Here is a 21,504-nt window from a genome sequence, read left to right on the forward strand (position 1 = left end):
ACCATTTGTTTGCTTCACCTTTTTATGTTTACACATTATCTTAAGTATTTATGCTTAAATTCATTATGACCCCTGAGGAAGGCGTGTTATCTGAAACACGGACCGTGTCGGGTCCCTTGGTTGGCTATAAGGTTGTATATGTTACTGCATTTATTAATAAACAACGCCTGCATCTTGTACATTATCTGCAGTCTGTTCGTTGTTTTTTAATTACCTGCTACATGCATAATTTTACCTGGTTGCTAGATTTGTAGCTCACATGTTTTCTTTAAAATAAATACAGAAAATTTATTCAGATAAATTTAGGCTTCCTATTTGTACAACTGGAGCTGTGCAGTTAAATTTAGCAAGGAGTGTGTGGTGCAATGGTTGGAGCTACAGCCTCAACACCCTGGGGTTGTGGGTTCAAACCCTGCCCTGCTCCTTGTGACCATGGGCAAGTCACTCAATCCTCCATAGCCCAGGTACATTAGATAGATTGTAAGCCCTCCGGGACAGATAGGGAAAATGCTTGAGTACTTGATTGTAAAACCGCTTAGATCAGTGGTTCCCAACCCTGTCCTGGAGGACCACCAGGCCAATCGGGTTTTCAGGCTAGCCCTAATGAATATGCATGGAGCAGATTGCATGCTGTCATTTCCATTATATGCAAATCTCTCTCTGCATATTCATTAGGGCTAGCCTGAAAACCCGATTGGCCTGGTAGTCCTCCAGGACAGGTTTGGGAACCACTGGCTTAGATAACCTTGATAGGTGGTATATAAAAACCTAATAAACTTGATAATCTTCTTTATAGTAGAAAGGAATATGAGTATTGAACCAGTGGGTTATTCTCCTTTAATCAAGAGTTGTGTAGAAGGCATCATCTGCATTTTGGGGCTCTGACTTCTGCATCCCTGGGCTGTGCTATAGCTCCTCAGTTTGTACCAAAGCAGTGAAAACCACTATAAGTGGAGTAAGAAAAACAGGAAGGGTAAGGGGACTTTTTTTCTTTTCCCCTCCCTCTTATTTCTTCCAGTTTCTTTAAAATTATTGTAACTTTATCCCCACCTCCCTTTGCTTCTGTTAATGTGTGTAATATATTTTATCTATTTGAGGGGGTTCATGGATTATGTATACATCTATGTCTATTTTAACCCGTTTTTAGTTAACTGTACACCGCCTTGAGCTGTGCCTAGGCGGTATATCAAATTTTTAATAAACTTGAACCTTGTAGCCTATTCAACGTGGCCTTGGAAGCAGAATCTCCTGCCCATAGCCTGATCCAAAGCATTCTACAGGCAGAAATTGAATAAACAGATACCTTGCTCATGACCCTGAATATGTCATATTTATTTATTTATTTTAAAATTTATATACCATCTACAACTAGGTAGTTTACAAAAATACAAGCATAAAAACTAGGAAATATACATCACAAAGTGAATCTTAAGATATATGCTTTTAAAATGTACCCACTGTACCACTGAACAACCAGATGTCTCACAAAAATGCTGCAACAAACAGCTGTGTTTTAAATATTTTTTTTATTTTAACTGATTAGCTATCCTACCAGTGAATTTCACCAGCAATACAAAAAGCAGTCACTCTGGTATCAGCATATATCACCCACATTATCGGATCTAATAACTTTTGATTTTCTGATCTCAAGGCTCTATTTGGCTAGTAAAGTATCACAACTCTATTAAAATACCATGGTGTTTGAAACTATATAATCCATTCCCGAAATTAGCAACTCCACTGATAAAGCTCAATACAAAATGTTATGGTAGGCACAAGCAACGAATGAAGCTGAAGCCACCAGTTTCAGATCCAAAGCCAAGGCCTCAAACTGTCTCTTGAGGACTAAACGCACTATGCAGTCTTGCATATCCTTTAAAATTATTCCACCTTCACTAGACAGAGAAGTATGCTTGATAACTTGTGGCACCAACAAATCCAGCTTAGGTGTGACAAACAGCAGCTGAAAATCAGGCGCCATCGGGTACAATCTTGTTGTTGTCCTAGCCACCTGCTAAGGGCCCTCCAGAGACTCCTAATGCTCTGTTAGCATTACTGTAATGTCCAGATGTGAAGGAAAAAAATGTCATCTGAACCTTAAGAGCTGCTCATGACATAAAGCTGAGTAGCAAAGGTCTGAAGGGGGTTCAAGCTTTAATTCCCTCAAGGATTCAGTTAAGTTTCTGGTTTAAAAAGCCAGCACACCATCGGGTCCTCTCCCTGGTCCAGGGCTGCCAGGTAGGTCCAGGGTCTCAGCTGGGCTCACCTGACTGCTGGCCCCTGGCTGAGACCCTGAATCTTCCAAAACAGAAGACTCACTGTGAAGGAGTAAAGGCATTGACTTTGACTCCCAGTCCTCCCAGTCATTTTCTGACTGGATCTCTGGCTCCTGCGGAAGTACTTTCATTGGAAAAACCTCACCCTGTGATGGTAAACCCCTATTAGGCACCAATATGTCACCAGACAGTGCAGGTTGACCCCAATAAGCAAGAGAGGCATCAAACATTGGACTCACAAAAGCAGGGGTATTTATTTATTTAATTCGATTTCTATCCCATCTTCCCAGTAGCTCAGAACGGGTTACAAGCCAACATTCACAGTGGAATATATTTGGACAGTACAATGACTATACAGCAACTTAAGTACAAGTTAAGAAAAATGGAGAAGAGAGTGCAGAAAGAAAGGGGGAATTTAAGGGGGGGGAAGGGGGTTGATTGCAGCTGGATTTTTAATTGAAGAGGAGGGTCTTCACCGCTTTCCGGAAGGTCATCAATGAGTTCTGTAATCTGATTTGCAGGGGAAGTTGGTTCCAGAGTTGGGGGATGCGTGGAGGGCTGGGGAGATGGGGGGGTCAAGATAGTTGAGGTTGGTAGGAGGCAGATAGAGGCTTTTAAAATCAAATCAGGAAATCTAAGATGGCCGCAGTGGCAGCGATTTGGAACCAAAAAATGGCCCAGGAGAGCTGAATAAAAGTTCAAAGAATTTGGGGAAGGGGTTTTTTGAGGTAGAGGACTCTAAACCTAGCCCCAGAAACCCCCAAAACTGAAAGTAGAGACGCCCTCCAATGTTTGCCATAAACAACAAAAGACTGTACTCACAGTTGTGCTGGTACAGTGCCTGCTTCATCTGAATCAGCAGCTGCTCAGACAAGCATGTAAAAATAATAAAGATGCTTGCTACTTCAGGTTGCCAGTCAAACCCTGAGAACCACAAGCCCCTACAGTTCCTCATGAGACTTGGGGGGGGGGGAGGGTGCACAGCTGGCACCTGATAAATTCCTCAGGACAAACACAGGACCACACAGCCTATGCTCAAATCTCTGGGAGTACCAAGAGCAAGCCTTGCTACCAGAGGAATGGACCCCAAGCCACCAAAACAAGTGTTAATGCAGGTAGGCAAGGCATGTGCAAAACTCGTGATTAAAGGAGAATAACCCGCTGGTTCAGGACTCATGCTTTTTGCACTAGAAATGAGCACTCAAAACCACGCTGTCTGGATAAATCAAAAACATACCTACAAAGCTTCCCCTTTTCTTTTTATTATTTGTTGTAACAGTTGCCCACTTGCTACTTCCAGCTCAATTAGAACCAAGGCTGGGATCTAATATAATAAGCATTCATTCATAAGTACCCAAAGATTTTCCTGCTATGTTATTTGCTTAAATCCACCCCCCCCCCCCTGCCACCTCCCTGGACACACCTGATCTAACCACTGCTTAAATCCACCCCCCCCCCCACCCCCTGCCACCTCCCTGGACACACCTGATCTAACCACTGCTGTGGTAGATTTTGGCAAACAGTTATACACAAAAGCTCTTTCTGGACCTCTGATCTGGCCACTAGGTGTCCCCTTAAGAGACTACCATGGTTGTGAATGCTGCCTCCAAAGCATCCCCTGTCCCAATCAATCTGGAGAGTGTTAAGGCCCAGTGAGAGGTCAAACTGGGAACCTTCCACATGGCAGTGCACAATAAGTACCCCTGAGCCTGTAACCCCTTTTCTAAGCAGCTACATTCGTGCACCTTAAGCAGACAAATTTAGCTTTCAAGAGTTAAGGGAGGAATGTCTAACCAATTAAGAGTTATCCAATTAGCTTACAAATAGAGAATGACACGGTGAGAAAATTCATCACCGTTCCCGTCCCCTTATCCACGGGGAACCATCTCCATGTCATTCTTTAAGGAGAGAGGGAAGAATCAGAGTATGAATGGGCCCAGCCACTGGCCCTCAAGCCTTGCATTGAAGAACGCTGGTGTAGAAGGACTGAGTTTGAGATGGATACTAAAGAACAGCACGGAATGCTTTCCCACGGTTATCCGTGGGGACGGGAACGGTGATGAATTTCTCACCGTGTCATTCTCTACTTACAAAGTTAGCTAGATAAATTTTTTTTGCAAATCCATTCCTGTATTTTATGCAGGTTTCAGTTAGTGGAAAGAGCAACATAATACCCACGTGGTAAGTGTGTTCAAACCACACGCTTTCATCTTCAACATACGGTCTCTCCAATAATCCCGTGGCACTCTGAAATAATGCATGGAGCCTCCAATGATCCGGAATGGCTTCTCCTCCAGCTTGAACATAGACTCTACTGCCTGCAGCCCTACGCCTCGGCTCCACATTTTGAAAGGGAAGAATTCACTCAAGTTAAACCTGAAACCAAAGGGCACATACTATAATCTCTCTACAGAGCTATTGAAAGCAGCTACTTTTACAACTGTTATGTCTGGATACCTTATGACACTGATAATCATAAGGGTTCATAGTGTTTGTTTTGAAAGTGAATTCATGTTATTTCTTTATTTACAAATTTTATTATCTCCACAGTCTCACAATTCTTGGCAGAAAACAGAAGGAACATGTATAATTATAACACAAACTACGATATTACTATCAATATACTTTAAGCATATTGGGCCCGATTCTATAAACAGTGCCTAAGTTAGGTGCTGCTAGGCACACTTATCACGGATGCTTAGCAACACCTAACTAAAATTCAAGTGCAATTTTTTTTTTATTGGTTTAACTGGTATAATAATTGACCATGTCATCAAAAACCAATTCAAAAATGAGTTAATTAGTGTTGCGCACAGAATACCACACAGCGCCTAATGATGCCTAAGTAGAGGCGCCTGAAAAGTAGGCATGGTTAGGAACAGAGAATAGACGTGGTTGACTTAGGTGTCACTAGGCATCTGTGCTAGGCACTGATAAATTAGGCCAAGAGAACCCTGACCTAATATACCAGTGCCTACCACAACGATGCCTAGTGACTCCTAAGCATGCTTAGGTGTCGCTAAGTGAGATCTTATAATCAACCTAAAGGTTGATTGACAACTGCATCTACAAGTTAAGTATGGTTAGAATAGGGGCCATTGTTAATATCTTGATCCAACCAAACTGAGAGATATGCAGTTCCAGTATAATGTTCAAAACTCCAGATTCTTAGTGCCCTTCATAACCCAGATGAAACAAATATTTTAAGTTTGGGTTTTTTGTTTTTATAGAATAAAGTAATTTCTGAAATCATTCTTATATCAGATGACAACTGGTTCAACAATTTAGGCCCGAAAAAGAAGAAAATGGAGGATTGCTATTCTTCAAGCATAATCAGTTGACAATTTGGTACATCCAGTAAATTTTTCTCTGCAAATCTTAAAGCTCTGGGAGGCTGATGCAAATGTAAATTGTCCAAAATTACTATGATGACAAATTATTTAACACCTTAAAACTAATAATAAAATTTTAAAATTAATCTGGTATTCTACCAGAAGCCAATGCAAATTTTCAGTACAGGAGTAATATAATCAAAATGTCTCATACCCAATATCACTCTCAAAGTGGCATTTTGAGCCACCTTTAATGCTCTTAGGGATGATTTACAGATCCCTGAGAGCAACCCATTATAACAGTCATAACAGGGGCATACTGTACATGGCATAATAGTCTTGAAATTGGTCTCTTTAAGTCTTCTCAATGTTCATAATTTAAAGATTTGCTTGATGATTTTCATGATCTGTGGTTTCATTGTAAGAGTGGAGTGATATAACCCCTAAGTTCCTTAAACTGTGAACTGTCAGAATGTTCATATCATTTTACAGTACATTAAAATGAGGGGCACATCATTATTCTCTAATCCAAATTAAAAAAAAAATATTTTAGCTATATATAACTATATATAACTACACTAAGGATATTCTTTCTCACTTTAACCAACTAGATCTATCTCCTCTAATATCATCACCAACACATACAGCAGGACATACAATAGATATGATCCTTTCTTCTACATCTAAACTAAATAACCTTTATGTCCATCCATCCCAACCTGTCCCTTGGTCAGACCATTTCTTAATCACAATATCACACACATCTGCACTACCCATACTCAATAAATCTCTACACATTAGGAAGTTTAAAGATTTTACCAAATTATCTTTAGATTTGATAACATCAAATTTTGATCTTGACTTGGTAAATTCGGAAACAACTAGTTTAGATGACTTATTAACAAAATGGATATACACTACACAGTCACTAATCGATAAATTATTTCCTACTCAAATAAAACATATTTCATCACGCAAATACAATAATCCGTGGTTCAATCCTGAACTCAAATTGATTAAAAAACAACTCCGTTCCTTAGAACGAATTTGGAGGAAAGACAAAAGTCCTTCAAATTCAATAAAATATATAGAATATGCAACATTATATAAAAAAAAAATAATTCAAGCTAAAACAACACATTATTCCAGACAAATTATGCAAGCGAAAAATACATCCATGCTGTATAATATTCTAAAATCAATCACTAACAAGTCAAAAAATCAACTCCAAGATATTAAAACATTACCAACGGCACAGGAACTAACAGACTGTTTCATAGATAAAATTGATAACATCAGGAAAAATTTTTCATTACAATCACAAACTAGTCTGATCTCGGAAGAAGCTGATAATTCTTTGTTTTCCTCAAAATGTTCCAATTTTAATCTCCCCAGTCTTAATGATCTGGAACTTATAATTAAAACTGTTAATCCTAAGGGATCCTTTACAGAATCCATCCCTCCATTTATCCTAAAGAAATATTTCTCAACATTTGGCCCACACATACTAGCCTTAATTCACATGAGTCTAAAACAGGGAGTTATGCCTTTAGCCTGGAAAAAATCCACGATTCGACCTGTCTTAAAAGATCAAAAGATAGGCCCTGAGGAAAAAACTAATTATAGACCAATCGCCAACATTCCTTTTTTAGCAAAAGTTACCGAAAAAATTGTCTTTAATCAAATATCAGAATACATTGATAAAACCAATATTTTACATCCAAATCAGACAGGATTTAGGCTCAATCACTCTACAGAACATTCTCTAATCGGAATGACTTCATCCATTCTGTATCATTTAGATCATCATACCTCTGTATTGTTAATCTCACTCGACCTATCATCAGCATTTGACACAATTGACCATACTCTTTTAATAAACAGGTTACAATCTATAGGCATAACTGACCAAGTATTGCTATGGTTTAAGTCTTATTTTGAAAACCGTTCATCAAATGTTTTTTTCAATAATTCATCTTCAGATTATGTTTCACTTCCCTACGGCATACCTCAAGGATCAATACTTTCACCTTTACTATTTAACATTTTTCTTGCTCCACTTATGACCCTATGTCAATCTATTGGATTTTCTATATTTGCATATGCAGATGACATTCAGTTAATACATCCAATTGATCCTAACAACCTACAAGAAATAACAGCAATTAATGGAAAACTTGATCTAATTCATCATTGGTTAGATTCCAACAGACTAGCCCTGAATATTAATAAAACGAATACTATGCTTTTTCCCTGGAAGGATTGCCCTAGACTACTTTCTCCCATCTCCATCAAGGGCATCCCTTTGCACATGGCTCACAATATTAGGATTCACGGTGTGATATTTGATAATAAATTAACGTATCATGATCACATAAGTCATGTGGTCAAATCTACTTTCTATCGACTCCGTCAAATTCGTTCAGTGGCAAAATTTTTATGTGCTAAATCTCTGAATATTTTAATTCATTCATTAGTAATTTCCAAAATTGATTATTGTAATGCTTTATTTAAAGGTATATCGCAGAAAGAAATCAGACGTCTACAAATTATTCAGAACGCCTCTGTTAAAATAATTTACAAAGCCAAAAAATTCGATCATGTCTCTCCACTCCTCAAAAAAGCACATTGGCTCCCAGTTACACACCGAATTTTATTTAAAATATGTCTGCTTACATTTAAATCACTATTATTTAAAACCCCCGCTTTTATTTTTAGGGTTTTAATTCCTTATCATACTTCGAGACAGTTAAGATCACAGGATCAACACCTATTGGCAATACCCTCACTGAAAGTTATCAATACTAGGCGCAACACCATGTTCTCAATAACAGCTCCTCAATCTTGGAATGATCTCCCACTTTTTCTTCGAGAGGAAAGGAACCTAGATAAATTTAAATCTAAACTTAAGAGCTTCCTTTTTAATGATGCTTTTAATGTATAAATTTTATATCCTAAAACTTTTTTACTTTTTATTCTATATATTTACTTTTTATTCTATATATTAGATATAAATTTTATTTGTTACCCCTCCTATCGTTTTTTCCTTAAATGTAATTAAATTAAATTAATAATGATTGTAACCCTTTAATAAACCTTCCTTTGCTTTGAAATGATATGTAGAAATCATGTATAGTAATGTCTGTAATTATATTGTTTGTTATATTTGTCACCCTAACTGATTTTTTATGAGATTGTACATCGCCTAGGAAATGTGATAGGCGATTAATCAAATTTTTCTAATAAACTTGGAAACTTGGATAACTTCAATTGATTACTTCCCATCCATTGACTGATGGTATGCAAATATAATAGAACTGCAACAAGGGCAATGAATCATTTAAAGACTGATCAATTTGAAATAAAAATTGAATGTCATCTGCATATATTTTGAATCGCAGACCCAAGCAACGCAGTAACTTACACAATGGTAATAAAAAATTATTAAATAAAATCACAAGTACTGCAGACCAACTCAGTCAATTTATCTATCCCTTGTACCACAGAGAATCATCTATCTTCCAAAAATGAATTATGAGGGACTGTTTCATCCAGACCAATTGCACAAAGATGATTTAATAAGATCTTGTGATTGACTATGTCAAATACTGCCAAGATATCCAGAGTAATCAACAAATATTGTTTCCCTTCGTCAAAACCCTATCAAGCATGTATCATAAAAATAATCTTAAAAGAAAACATTTACATAGAGAAATCACATATACAGTACTGTGTATGCAAATGGAAATTTCAGAAAGATGTTATTTACAGATTCATATCATGCAGAGATTTCAAGGAGACCTAGGCACTAACTTCACCTTTTTTTTGAATGAAGAATACTATCATAAATCAGTCCGTTCCTGCAAGACGTTACCTCACAAATTTGCCCAACTTCATTCAATAACTGTTAATTTTTATGGGTCCTCAGAGGGCCACCACGCACTCAATACATCTCATAGTGCGGGGCTTTATGCACCCTTTCGTCACTGGACCTAAGTTTTGTGTTATGTTTACCATAAATATTATTTTAGTGATTTAAGTTTTAAGTATAAATATGCTAAAAGTACTTAGCTTTTGTATGACGCTAGTCGGGAGGGTAGAAACATCAGTTATCCAACATGTTTCGCCCATGTACCTCACAGGGCTTTATCAAGGCTCCCTCTCCCTAAAACAAATAAAAATATATATATTTTTCTAAATGCCTAGCCTTTTACCATATTACACATATTAAGTGTTACCATATAAGCTTATAGTTATTAACCTCTTACCGTTCATAACCAGTGTTCCCTCTAAGCGGGCGGGTGTTGTGAGCAAACTTTTTTCACTGTGAGCTAAAAATATCGGGCGCCAGCAAGTTATGAGCCAAATAAATATGTTGCTTTCTATCACAGAACTTCCTTACGTTTGTATGGAATCTATCCCCTTTCAACTTTAGAGAGTGCCCTCTCGTTCTCCCTGCCTTAGCTACTAAGTCTATTCCCTTCAGTACCTTGAATGTTTCTATCATGTCCCCTCTCAATCTCCTCTGCTCAAGGGAGAAGAGGCCCAGTTTCTCTAATCTTTCGCTGTACGGCAACTCCTCCAGCCCCTTAACCATTTTAGTTGCTCTTCTCTGGATCCTTTCGAGTAGTACCGTGTCCTTCTTAAAGTACCAGTGCTGGACGCAGTACTCCAGGTGAGGGCGTACCATGGCCCGGTACAGCAGCATGATAACCTTCTCTGTCTCTTCAGTCCAGCATCTGCCCCTTCCATTCACTGTCTGTCTTTCCCTGCCATCTCTCCTCCTGCCCCCCCCCACCCCCCAATTTGGTCTAGCATCCATCATCTTCCTTCTGTTCCCCTCATGGTCTGGCATCTCTATCCTTCCCTCCCCCCTGTGGTTTTTAGCATATCTCTCTTCTCATTTCCTCCACTCAGATCTGATCATTCTCTGCTCTCTCTTCCCTTTTCTTCTCTGGTCTTCCTTCTCTATTTTCTGCCTCCATCTAAATTAAATTCTTTCTTACTATTTAGTCCCGTTTCCCTCTTTTCACTGTGTCTACACACAGCTTGTCACCCCTTTCCCTCACCCCTCCATTATCTTACTATTTTCTTCCCCCTTTATTTATCTCCTCCTTCCATCCAGTATGTGTTCTTTCCCCACTTCCATTCAGCATCTGCTCTCCCTTCTCAACTGACATCCATCTGCCTTCTGCTCTCTCTCCCTTCTTCTCACTTCCATCATCTGTCCCCTTCTCTCTCTCTCTCATCTCCTCCATTCCATCATCTGCCCCTTCTCTCTCTCTCTCTCTCTCCCCCCCCCCCCCAACTTCCATCATCTGCCCCCCTTCCCCTCACCTTTGTGGGTCACTTTCTTTCCCCTGAGGGTGGCTCATGTCACAGGGGAAGCTTTGGCCGAGCAGAACCGCTTGATTGACAGTGGAACTTACTTGATTGATGTCGATGCTGGGGCCCGTTGCCGTTTGAAGGAAAAAAAAAAAGGTGGAAAAAAGGAACCTGTAAAGGCGAGAGGAAGGGAAACCTCCAGGACAGCTGCTTTTTGCCCTCCTTCAGCGGCCCAAGAGTTCAGACCAGCAGCGGCAGCTCTGTATGCTTTTAACTTCGGCACAGAGCTGCCCCTAATCAATAGTTTAGCGCGGTTTCATGAGGCAGCCTCGGGGCCTTTGATAGCCGGCCCGCTTCGATGATGCGATGTGGGCCGGCCTAGCAAAGGCCCCGAGGCTGCCTTATGAAACCGCGCTAAACTATTGATTAGGGGCAGCTCTGTGCCGAAGTTAAAAGCATACACAGCTGCCGCTGCTGGTCTGGAGGTGCGGAGACAAGGCAGGAGGCAAACGCGGTGGAAGGCAGGAGTCCCGGCGAAGGCAGGAGTCCCGGCACAGCGACTGCAACAGGAAGTTGCAAGTCAGCTGACGCCGGCCTTTCGTTGCGGCGGGGACCGAATCCTTCGCGGACCGGCAAGATTTTGTTTGCGGACCGGCGGTTGAAGAACTGTGCTCTACACTGTGTGCGCTGTGACGAGAAACTTGTGCGCTGCGAGGTAATATTTTGTGCGCCAGAGCACCCCAGCGCAGCTTAGCGGGAACACTGAGTCATAACCACAATCTCCCACCAATGCGTCAAGAACGAAATGGCGGTCACGATCTTGATCAGCTGATTTATACGCACCCACGACAACCACGTCCCACACTGTCAGGGACTTCATTGTCTGACCCACAATCAGGATACACGGTAAAGGCCAGGGCAAATACGACCTGTAAAACTACTAGGGTGGTATATATCATAGTCTGCCCTTGTGATCTGGTGTATGTGGGCCGAACTAAGCGAGCTATCAATGTACGCCTGAACGAACATAAATCCCGTATTAACACTGGGACGCTGCAAGCCCCTATAGTCCAGCATTGGCTTGATAAGGGCCATGGCATCCAACATTTAAAATGGAGAGTGATAGAGTATATGAATGGAAAAGAACTGGAAGGGGATTGGGAAGGGAGGTTAAATCTATCTGAACAGCGATGGATCTACCGCCTGAATACGGTAGCTCCTAAGGGATTGAATAACGAGCTGGAATGGGCTTCACTAATATGATCTAGTCTCCGGGGGGGGTGACTGTTGATATTGTCCTGTCAAATACACTATATAAATATGAACAAAACAAAGGGGAGGAGTAAGGTTTAGAAAAATCTACGTCAGACAATGACGTCCCTGACAGTGTGGGACGTGGTTGTCGTGGGTGCGTATAAATCAGCTGATCAAGAGCGTGACCGCCATTTCGTTCTTGACGCATTGGTGGGAGATTGTGGTTATGAATGGTAAGAGGTTAATAACTATAAGCTTATATGGTAACACTTAATATGTGTAATATGGTAAAAGGCTAGGCATTTAGAAAAATATATATATTTTTATTTGTTTTAGGGAGAGGGAGCCTTGATAAAGCCCTGTGAGGTACATAGGCGAAACATGTTGGATAACTAATGTTTCTACCCTCCCGACTAGCGTCATACAAAAGCTAAGTACTTTTAGCATATTTATACTTAAAACTTAAATCACTAAAATAATATTTATGATAAACATAACACAAAACTTAGGTCCAGTGATGAAAGGGTGCATAAAGCCCCGCACTATGAGATGTATTGAGTGCTTGGTGGCCCTCTGAGGACCCATAAACATTAACAGTTATTGAATGAAGTTGGGCAAACTTGTGAGGAGATTTCAAGGAGGGCATAGCTTGGGTCATCCAAAAATCTACCCACATATTCCTTATTCTCCATCTTATAGAGATAATGCATATCTAAGGTTTTTGGTTTTTTTTTTTTTATTCCCTATTAGGTTTTGCACCAGCTCAGAGTACTTATTTTGACCAGGACTTGACACAAAGGGAGTGGAGTATGGCCTAGTGGTTAGAGCTGCTGCCTCAGTTGCAAGCTCAATCCCAGCTTGCTCCTGTGATTCTGGGCAAGTCACCTAACTCACCATTACCCCAGGTACTTCAATTAGATTGTGAACCTGTCAGTACAGATAGGGAAAATACCTGATTACTATTCAGTGTATTGTATACTGCTTTGGGTGAATCTCTTCATGAAAAAGGTGGTAAACAAATCCCAATAAATAAATAAACAAAGAATTAAGTAAGCAATCCCATTTTTATTCCACCAACAAAAACAAAAATATAGCCTTATTACTCAATTTGGGGCCCTTATATTTTTGGTTTGCAAAATGGGCTGCCTACATATACAATTGCAATGACCTGCTCTTGGATGTTAATACATGGCTACTTCCAGGTGCAACTGTAAGTATTGATATGTTACTTCTGGTGAAATTCTGTACAAAATAATTCAAAATTCTGCGTACAACCCCTCCCTTTTGCAATTTTTAGTGCCAGGCTCGGTGGTAACAGTTCCGACACTCATAGAATTCCTATGAGTGTCAGAACTGGGACCGCCGCAGCCGGAGCTAAAAATCACGCTATGGTTTTGTAAAACAGGGGGGGGGGAGGGGGATTAGCAAATTCTGCAAGTTTATTTGTCAAAATTTAAACAATATTTTTCCTAATTATTATCCTTATTCTATTTAAAACACTTAAAATAAAATGGGGGTTTTTTACCTTTGTTGTCTGGATGTTTTATTTTTCCATCATGTTTGTTCCAGTTTCGTTTTTCTGCTTTCCTGTCATCTGCTAATTCTCCTTCAAGTGGCTGCTATCAATTTGTCTTTTCTACTTTCTCTTGTCTATTCCCTCACTACACCTACCTCAGACATATTGATCGTTCCTTTTTAGCTCTTTTCTGTCTCTTTCTTACCCTTTTCCTCTTTTTTACTTTTCAGCTACCTATCAAATTTCCATCTTTCCCATTCCCCATCTCAATCGTTCCTCAGCCCTCCATTCCCATCATCTTCAATCTACCTCCGTTACCATATTTCTGCCCTCTAAGTCTATCTATTCTCTCATCCATTTCCTTGCCACCTTCTCCTCCTTCTCAAGATTCTACCATTCTCAACATCTTCCTTTCTTCACTCTTATAGCCCAGCATCTGCTCTTTCTTCCTTCCCTCCCAACCCATCCTCATAGCCCGACATCTCCCTATCTCTTCCGTACTGCACTCTTACCCATGGGCCAGCATTTCTCCCATTCTCTTCAATCACTCCCATTTCCAGGCATCTCTCCATCTCATCTACCCACATATTCAACACCTCTCTTTCTCCCTTCCTTGTGCTTTGTCAAATCTCTCTCTATCCCCCTCCACGCACCATCTCTCCCTTCCTTCCCTCCATTATGTGCAATTTCATCCTCCCCCTCACCATGCATGTCTCCTTCTCCTCCCCCTATGCCTTCCTCTCACCCCTCCCCCTGTGCCAGCAACTTTCTTTCCTCTCACCCTTTTCCTTTCCCTGTGCCACCAATTTTCCTTCCTCTCACCCCTCCCCCTTTGCCAACAACTTTCCTTCCTCTCCTCCCCTGTACTCTAAGGCTTGCTTCTTCAAGTTGCAGTATCGGCAGCGATTCTCACATGCTGCCTGCCGCCTCCCCTTTGCCACATAGAGACTTCTGGGTTAGTGGCAGGCAGTGTGTGGGAATTGCTGTGGATACCGTGACCCGAAGATGCTAACATGGTCGAGATTCTGCGTAGCTGTGCAATTCTGCAGAAATTCTGCATCGCGCAGTTGTGCAGAATTCCACCAGGAGTAACATGTGTAGCCAACCCATTTTACAAACCCGTACATAGGCTGCTTTGAAGCTACTATTTTTTCTAGAAGTGTAAATTTGTACTGCAGGTGCTCCCACTGTTAATGCCAGAAAATAGAAGTGTACTACTTCACTTCCTTGTACATATTTTTCAAGGTCTGTGTTCAGCAAAGCCTTTTGTAAAATACAGGTAGGATTGATCACTTTCTGACCTGTTCCTCCTAGTTATGATCCCTACAACCTATATAAAATAAGTCACACAGGCAACTCAGTACTGCCTGTGTCTAAAGCATTCAGGCGTTATGTTATGCCATCAGCAGTTGTATTGATTGTCCCTGCTGGTTGACATTTCAACCAGATATTCAAGAAACAATTCTGACTCTGGGTATTTGATTTTACCATCTGTTCTAATTACTCATTTATCTAAGCTCATGTGGAGAAGAATTTTCAAAGCTTTTTACATGCTTCAAATCAACTGCCTGAAAACGGCTCACCCTTATGTGACTCACGTCTGCAGATTGTTCTACAGTGTGTAGATTTTTTTTAGTTACACTAAGAGGTGGGCAGGAGAAACGTTTAAGCTAGGAGAGAAAAGGGATGCATATTTTCAAGATTTCACTTTAAAAAAAAAAAATTTACCTGCAGACCCTGAGACTGAGATTCTGTGTGTTATGCAGCAGCAATCCTAAAGAGCTGAAACAAGTAAAATTGTGCTGAGTTTTAGCATACTTGTTTGAGAGTGCGAACCTATAATTAGAGAATAATGTGGGGAAAAGAATTGTTCCTCTCCCATCCCTGCAAGCTCTGTCCCCAAACCCACAAGCTCTATCCCTGTCCCTGCCTCGTCCCTGCGAGCTCTGTCCCCATCCCTATGAACTCTGTCACACCAATTTCAACCATTCAATCCCTCCTCTAACCCAACCCTGGACCAACTGTTGCTGTTCTTTCCTCAATCACTCTCTCATTCTCCCTCAGACCTCCTGCTCAGTGTTCTTCTGTACCTTTTTTTTTTTTTAGGGGAAAGGGAATGGGATTTGTATTTTTTATGGCTACACATTCAAAGAGCCTTATTCATATACAGGTACAGTGGTACCTCGGTTTATGAGTGCACCAGTTTGCGAGTGTTTTGCAAGACGAGCAAAACATTCGCAAACTTGGTGCCTTGTAAACCGAGCTTGCCTCGCAGTACGAGTGCCCCCCCCCCGGCGACCCGGCATCCCCCCCAGCGAACCGGCATCCCCCCCGCTTGCGTTGCCCCCCTCCACCGCGATCCTACTTCCCCCCCCCCCGAGCAAGCAGTCAATGACACCCTTTACCCGACTTGGCACCAGTGCCGGTGCCCAAAGATCCTCCCTCTTCTGGCGCGGCCTGGGCTGGGCGGTGCGTCAGAGATCCTCCTTATTCTGGGCTGGGCTGGGCTGGACTGGCTTTGAGCATTTGCGCATGCATAAAGCCTTCTGGTCTCGCTCTCAATCTCGGAGAGAGCGAGACCAGAAGGCTTTGAGCATGCGCAAATGCTCAAAGTCAGTCCAGCCCAGCACAGACGAAGGAGGATCTCCGACGCACCACCCAGCCGCGCCAGAAGAGGGAGGATTTTTGGGCACCGGCACTGGTGCCATGTCGGGTAAAGGGTGTCATTGACTGCTCGGGAGGGGGGAAAGTATGATCGCGGTGGAGGGGGGGGGCAACGTGGGCGGGGGGGATGCCGGTTCGCAGGGGGGGAAGCTGGATCGCGGGGAGGGGTTTGAAACAGCGTCGGATTCCTCAAGGGGGGGGAGAATGGAGCAGCGCTGGTAGACTCGTGGAGGGGAGGAGGTGGAACCAATCAAAGCAGTTTCCCTTACTTCCTATGGGGAAACTTGCTTTGATATACGAGCAATTTGGTTTACGAGCATGCTTCTGGAACGAATTATACTCGTAAACCAAGGTTCCACTGTACTTATTTTGTACTTGGGGAAATGGAGGATCAAGTGACTTTCTCAGGATCACAAGGAGCAGCACTGGGATTCCCTGGGTAGGGTTACCAGGGAAACCCGAACATATCCTCTTTTTAGAGGACTGTCTGGGTTCCCAGAGGGATTTCCAAAACCTGGCATGCGTGTGATATCATTGTGTCGACGTCTGCCCATGCGCAGAGGACATCAAGACATAGCCTCAAGTTCGGGGAAGGAGACACTCCGTTCATGTGGGGGCAGAGCAGGATGGAATGGTGTGGGTCCAGGTGTCATCTTTTTTTAAAGAGGAAATCTGGTAACCCTACCTCTCAGTGCAGAGGCAGCAGCTCTACTAGTAGGCCACTCCTCCTACCTTCATCCCCACCAACCCCGCCTCCAGAAACAACCAAGGCAGCTGCACTGATTTAAAAAAAGGCCTCCTTTAATTCCCCCTCCCCCCAGCCAACTGCTTCTGTTCTTTCTTCAATTACTCCTTCTTTCCCTTCCAAACCCTCCATTTTTTCCGTAAATGCTCCCTCTTTATGGAATAGTATCCCGGCTTATTTACGGGATGAATCTATCCTTCATCAATTTAAGACAAAGCTTAAGACTTTTCTATGTCTTGACGCTTTTGAGACCTAGCTGCCCTTGTAAGGGTGACCTAGAACAATTATACCCTCAGTATTTCCCCTATTGTTTTTCCCCTAAATGTTATCTTTTACTTTGAACATTGTAGTTCTTGCCTTTTTACCTTCTGTTCCCGTTTGTCATGGTTTAAGTGTTTCTGGATGTTGTCATCATCCTTAGAGATGTTTTGTCATTTTAAACCTGCATTTTAGCCAATGTATGTTTTTATTATTTTGTGCACCGCCTAGAAGTCTGATTAGGTAGTATAAGAAATATTAAATAAACTTGAAACTTAGCTGTTCTTCTCTATCTTTTTTTTTTTTTTTTTATTGCCGCTGCTGGTCCATCGTGCCCAGCAGTCCGCTCACACAGCGGCCCTTAGGTCAAAAACCAGTGCTCTAAATGAGTCCAGCCTCACCTGCGTACGTTCCAGTTTAGCAGGAACTTGTCCAACTTTGTCTTGAATCTTGGAGGGTGTTTTCCCCTATAATAGAAGAACTTCCTTACATTTGTACGGAATCTATTCCCTTTTACCTATGGAGAGTGCCCTCTCATTCTACTTTGGAGAGGGTGAACAACCTGTCTTTATCTACTAAGTCTATTCCTTTCAGTATCGTGAATTTTTCGATCATGTCCCCTCTCAGTCTCCTCTTTTCAAGGGAGAAGAGGCCCAGTTTTTCTAATCTCTCGCTGTTCAGCAACTCCTCCAGCTCCTTAACCATTTTAGTCGCTCTTCTCTGGACCCTTTTGAGTAGTACCGTGTCCTTCTTCATGTACGGCGACCAGTGCTGGACGCAGTACTCCAGGTGAGGGTGCACCATGGCCCGGTACAGCGGCATGATAACCTTCTCCGATCTGTTCGTCATCCCCTTCATCATTCCTAGCATTCTGTTCGCCCTTTTTGCCACCGCCACGCATTGCGTGGATGGCTTCATCGACTTGTCGATCAGAACTCCCAAGTCTCTTTCCTGGGAGGTCTCTCCAAGTACCACCCCGGACATCCTGTATTTGTGCAGGAGATTTTTGTTACTGACATGCATCACTTTACACTTATCCATATTGAACCTCATTTGCCATGTTGATGCCCATTTCTTGAGCTTGATTATGTCACGTTACAGATCTTCGCAATCCCCCTGTGTCTTCACTACTCTGAATAACTTCGTATCGTCCACAAATTTAATCACCTCACTCGTCGTACCCATCCCCCTCCAGATACAACCAAGGCAGCTGTACTGATAAAACAGGCCTTCTTTAATTTAAAAAAAAACCCTAGCTTCACTTTCTCTTCTTCTGCTTCCTTGATTCTTCCCTCCTCCCACCCAATATGGCTGCTTCCCCCTCCCCCCCCCACCAGAGTCATGGACTAGAGATGCCAGCTGGCTGAGGGTAACGAAGGACACATTGAGTTAGGGGGAAGGAAGAAGCAGGCAAATAGAAGAGAAATTGGACCCTAGATTTTTTGTTTTTTTAAATTAAAAAAGAGGTATTTTTAAATTAAAGAACAAGCGACTTACAATGTAGAAGGAGAACTGCAATCTTCTCACAGTGGCTCCCACTCTCCACTGGGCTCCTACTGCATTGTTCAGAACACAGCAGTTAGATTGATTTTTAACTTGAAAAAATAAACATGTGAGTGACCCCATTTTATCGAAAACTGCATTGGCTCCCAATGGAAGGCAGAGTTCTATTTAGGCTTGGTTGTTTCTTTTATAAAGCTTTGCACGGTTTGATGCACTGTAGCTGCTCTTCTCACCCGTGGCGTTTTTTCACATTTAAGGAGATTTGTATTTTTAATGTTACTGGTGTATACATCGCACTGACTATACATTACATGTGAGCTATATCTTGGACCCTTGGGGAAGGTTCATTTGAACCAAAACAAGGACTGTGTCGGGTCCCGTTACCAACAACTGGGTTATTTTGCTTTCCAGTGGATGTAATTACCTGAAATTTGAACTCGATCAACGACATCTCAAGAACAATATTTTCCCACAGTCTCTTTGGTTTTTTGGTTCTCAAATATTTGGTTGACTATTTTCTATTTACTTCCCGAAGTCATCCTATGTGTAATTTGTCATTTTTTTATTTTTCTTTCTGTTAAAGGTTGTACGCAAACACAATTTATAAGTTGGCAACTATCTTATCAAGCTGCACAATGGGACTTTGAATTTGAATCAATGGTTAGAATGTCTGCTACTTATATGCATTTTAGGAAATTACTGAAAACTTATTTATTTCTAAATATTTGTAATGAACTAAACAAAATGTATTTGATGCATTTTACTAATAATGTTCAGTTTTTACTTTATGTACACTGCATTGAACCACAAGATAATTGCGGTATAGAAATAAATTTTTATGTTTGATATGTCTGCTCCTCCTGCTCGCAGCAGCTGCTGCTGCTCACAATTCCATCTAGCTCCTGGCTGCTCCTCATTGTTGCTGTCTTCCTGCTAGCTGCCGCTCACAACAGCTCCCGTTCCTCATTGCCACCGCCGCCTCTGACTCCAACAATGACTTCTGCTCTCAGTTCAGCTCCTGCTTAGTCCGGGTCCTCCTCCACGTCGTCACTGCCTCTGGTTCCTACAACAGCTCCTGCTGCTCCTTGCTGTCACTAGCTCCATCCTCCTGATTCATCTGCCTGCTGCTGCTCATCACTGCCACCACAAACCACACAAAAAGGCTTACTGCTCTGGGCCCAGGGTTTTTGTTAATTTGTATGGTGGCGGCAATTGGATCCGAGGAAAGGAGAAGGTGGAGGGAGGAGTCAAGAACAAGCCAATTGGGCCCTCTCTTACTAGAGGACCAATTGAATCCTCTCATACTGGAGGAGTCGAGGAGAGGAGGAAGTGGAGGGAGGACAAGGCCAGCTCAGCTTAGGTTTTACAATGGAGGAGATTAAGAGGCCTCGCCGAGGAGTCGCAATAAACCAAGGGTTTTATTTTAACTGTGGGCCTTTAGTTACCTGCACAACCAAAGAATCTATCTTGGGCTGACCCAATAGCTGCTGACATTTCTGTGCCAGAGGATATAAGCTTGATATGGCTCTGGCAATCTTAAGAGCACCTTCCAGAGAGTCATATTGGTCCAAGATCAGAACGCTCATGTCAGGGTGGCAGGAAAAGGTAGCAGACTGCGAGCACACACCACAAAGTCAGAAGGAAGAAGTGGATGGAGCCAGCTGAGTGACTAAATTCAACTCTTGCAAAGCTTTTTACTGATCCCATAGTCAGAAAAAGGTTTTGCCCCTGCATCTGCGGTGAGCTGCCTGAAAATTCCCATTCCCATGTCATTCTGTACCTACAGTGAATTAGACCCCTGATACAGCCCTAATTTGGGCAAAACGTGGCCCACATCAGGTATTTTTAAAGGAACATTTACTATAGCTTCTAATTTTGACAACATCCGAGATCTGCTTTTTGTCTCTACATCTGCACTGTTGTGGATTTTTCATACTAGCCTTGGACTTTTAAAAATGTTTTCTTGCAGAAAGAGTATCCAAAAATATGTAATATTCCCCAGGTAGCTGTGAATGAGGCTTTTGGTGGCACAGACCAGTAAATGCTAGTTCTAATTGAGCTACAAAAACTGTCGGGACAAAAATACAAAAACAAGGCCTGCAGTGTTTGTATAGAAACAGAGAAGATGACAGCAGATAAAGACCCTACAGCCTATCCAATCTGCCCATTAACACAATCTGCTCATATCTACAATTCGTTTCTCTCCTTCAAAGATCTTCTATGCTTTCTTCATTTCAGATACTATCCTCATCTTCATGACTCCCACATAAATAATTCTACCCTCCTTCTCCTCTCCAGTCCTGCTTTCCTGAGTGAATGACAAGGCAAAAAAAAATTTAACATGTAACCCTCGGAGGACCAAGGAAGACGCTGGGTCCTCCGAGGTCCCGGCTTTATAAGATCTGCCTGACCATTACCCCGCGCTTCTCCTATCAGGAGGCCGCCCAGCAGTGGGAAAACCTGCACACCGCTAAGCTGCTTCCTCTACCCCCTATGCCCGCCCCCCACCCCACTCAGCGCGCTCATCCCCATGAGAGGCGACATGGGCCCTCCATCCCCGTGTTACTGCCGCCCATCAAGACGAGGGCTCTCGGGCTCTTCTAAACAGGCCAACTCAGAATCATAAATTCA

The 21,504-nt window shown here is 42.1% G+C and overlaps 1 protein-coding gene across 3 annotated transcripts in view; it reads right to left on the bottom strand.

Annotated features, from left to right (window-relative positions):
• The window catches only part of GLB1L2 (galactosidase beta 1 like 2), a 228,484-nt gene that overhangs the window by 182,779 nt on the left and 24,201 nt on the right, over positions 1-21,504 (bottom strand). For all 3 annotated transcript variants that reach the window (XM_033919320.1, XM_033919318.1, XM_033919319.1), the window contains exon 2: positions 4,455-4,652. In XM_033919320.1, the coding sequence (XP_033775211.1) occupies positions 4,455-4,652 (198 nt within the window). The remainder of the gene's footprint in view (positions 1-4,454; positions 4,653-21,504) is intronic.

This window comes from Geotrypetes seraphini, chromosome 13 (genome assembly GCF_902459505.1).
Source record: "Geotrypetes seraphini chromosome 13, aGeoSer1.1, whole genome shotgun sequence".
Taxonomy (NCBI): domain Eukaryota; kingdom Metazoa; phylum Chordata; class Amphibia; order Gymnophiona; family Dermophiidae; genus Geotrypetes; species Geotrypetes seraphini.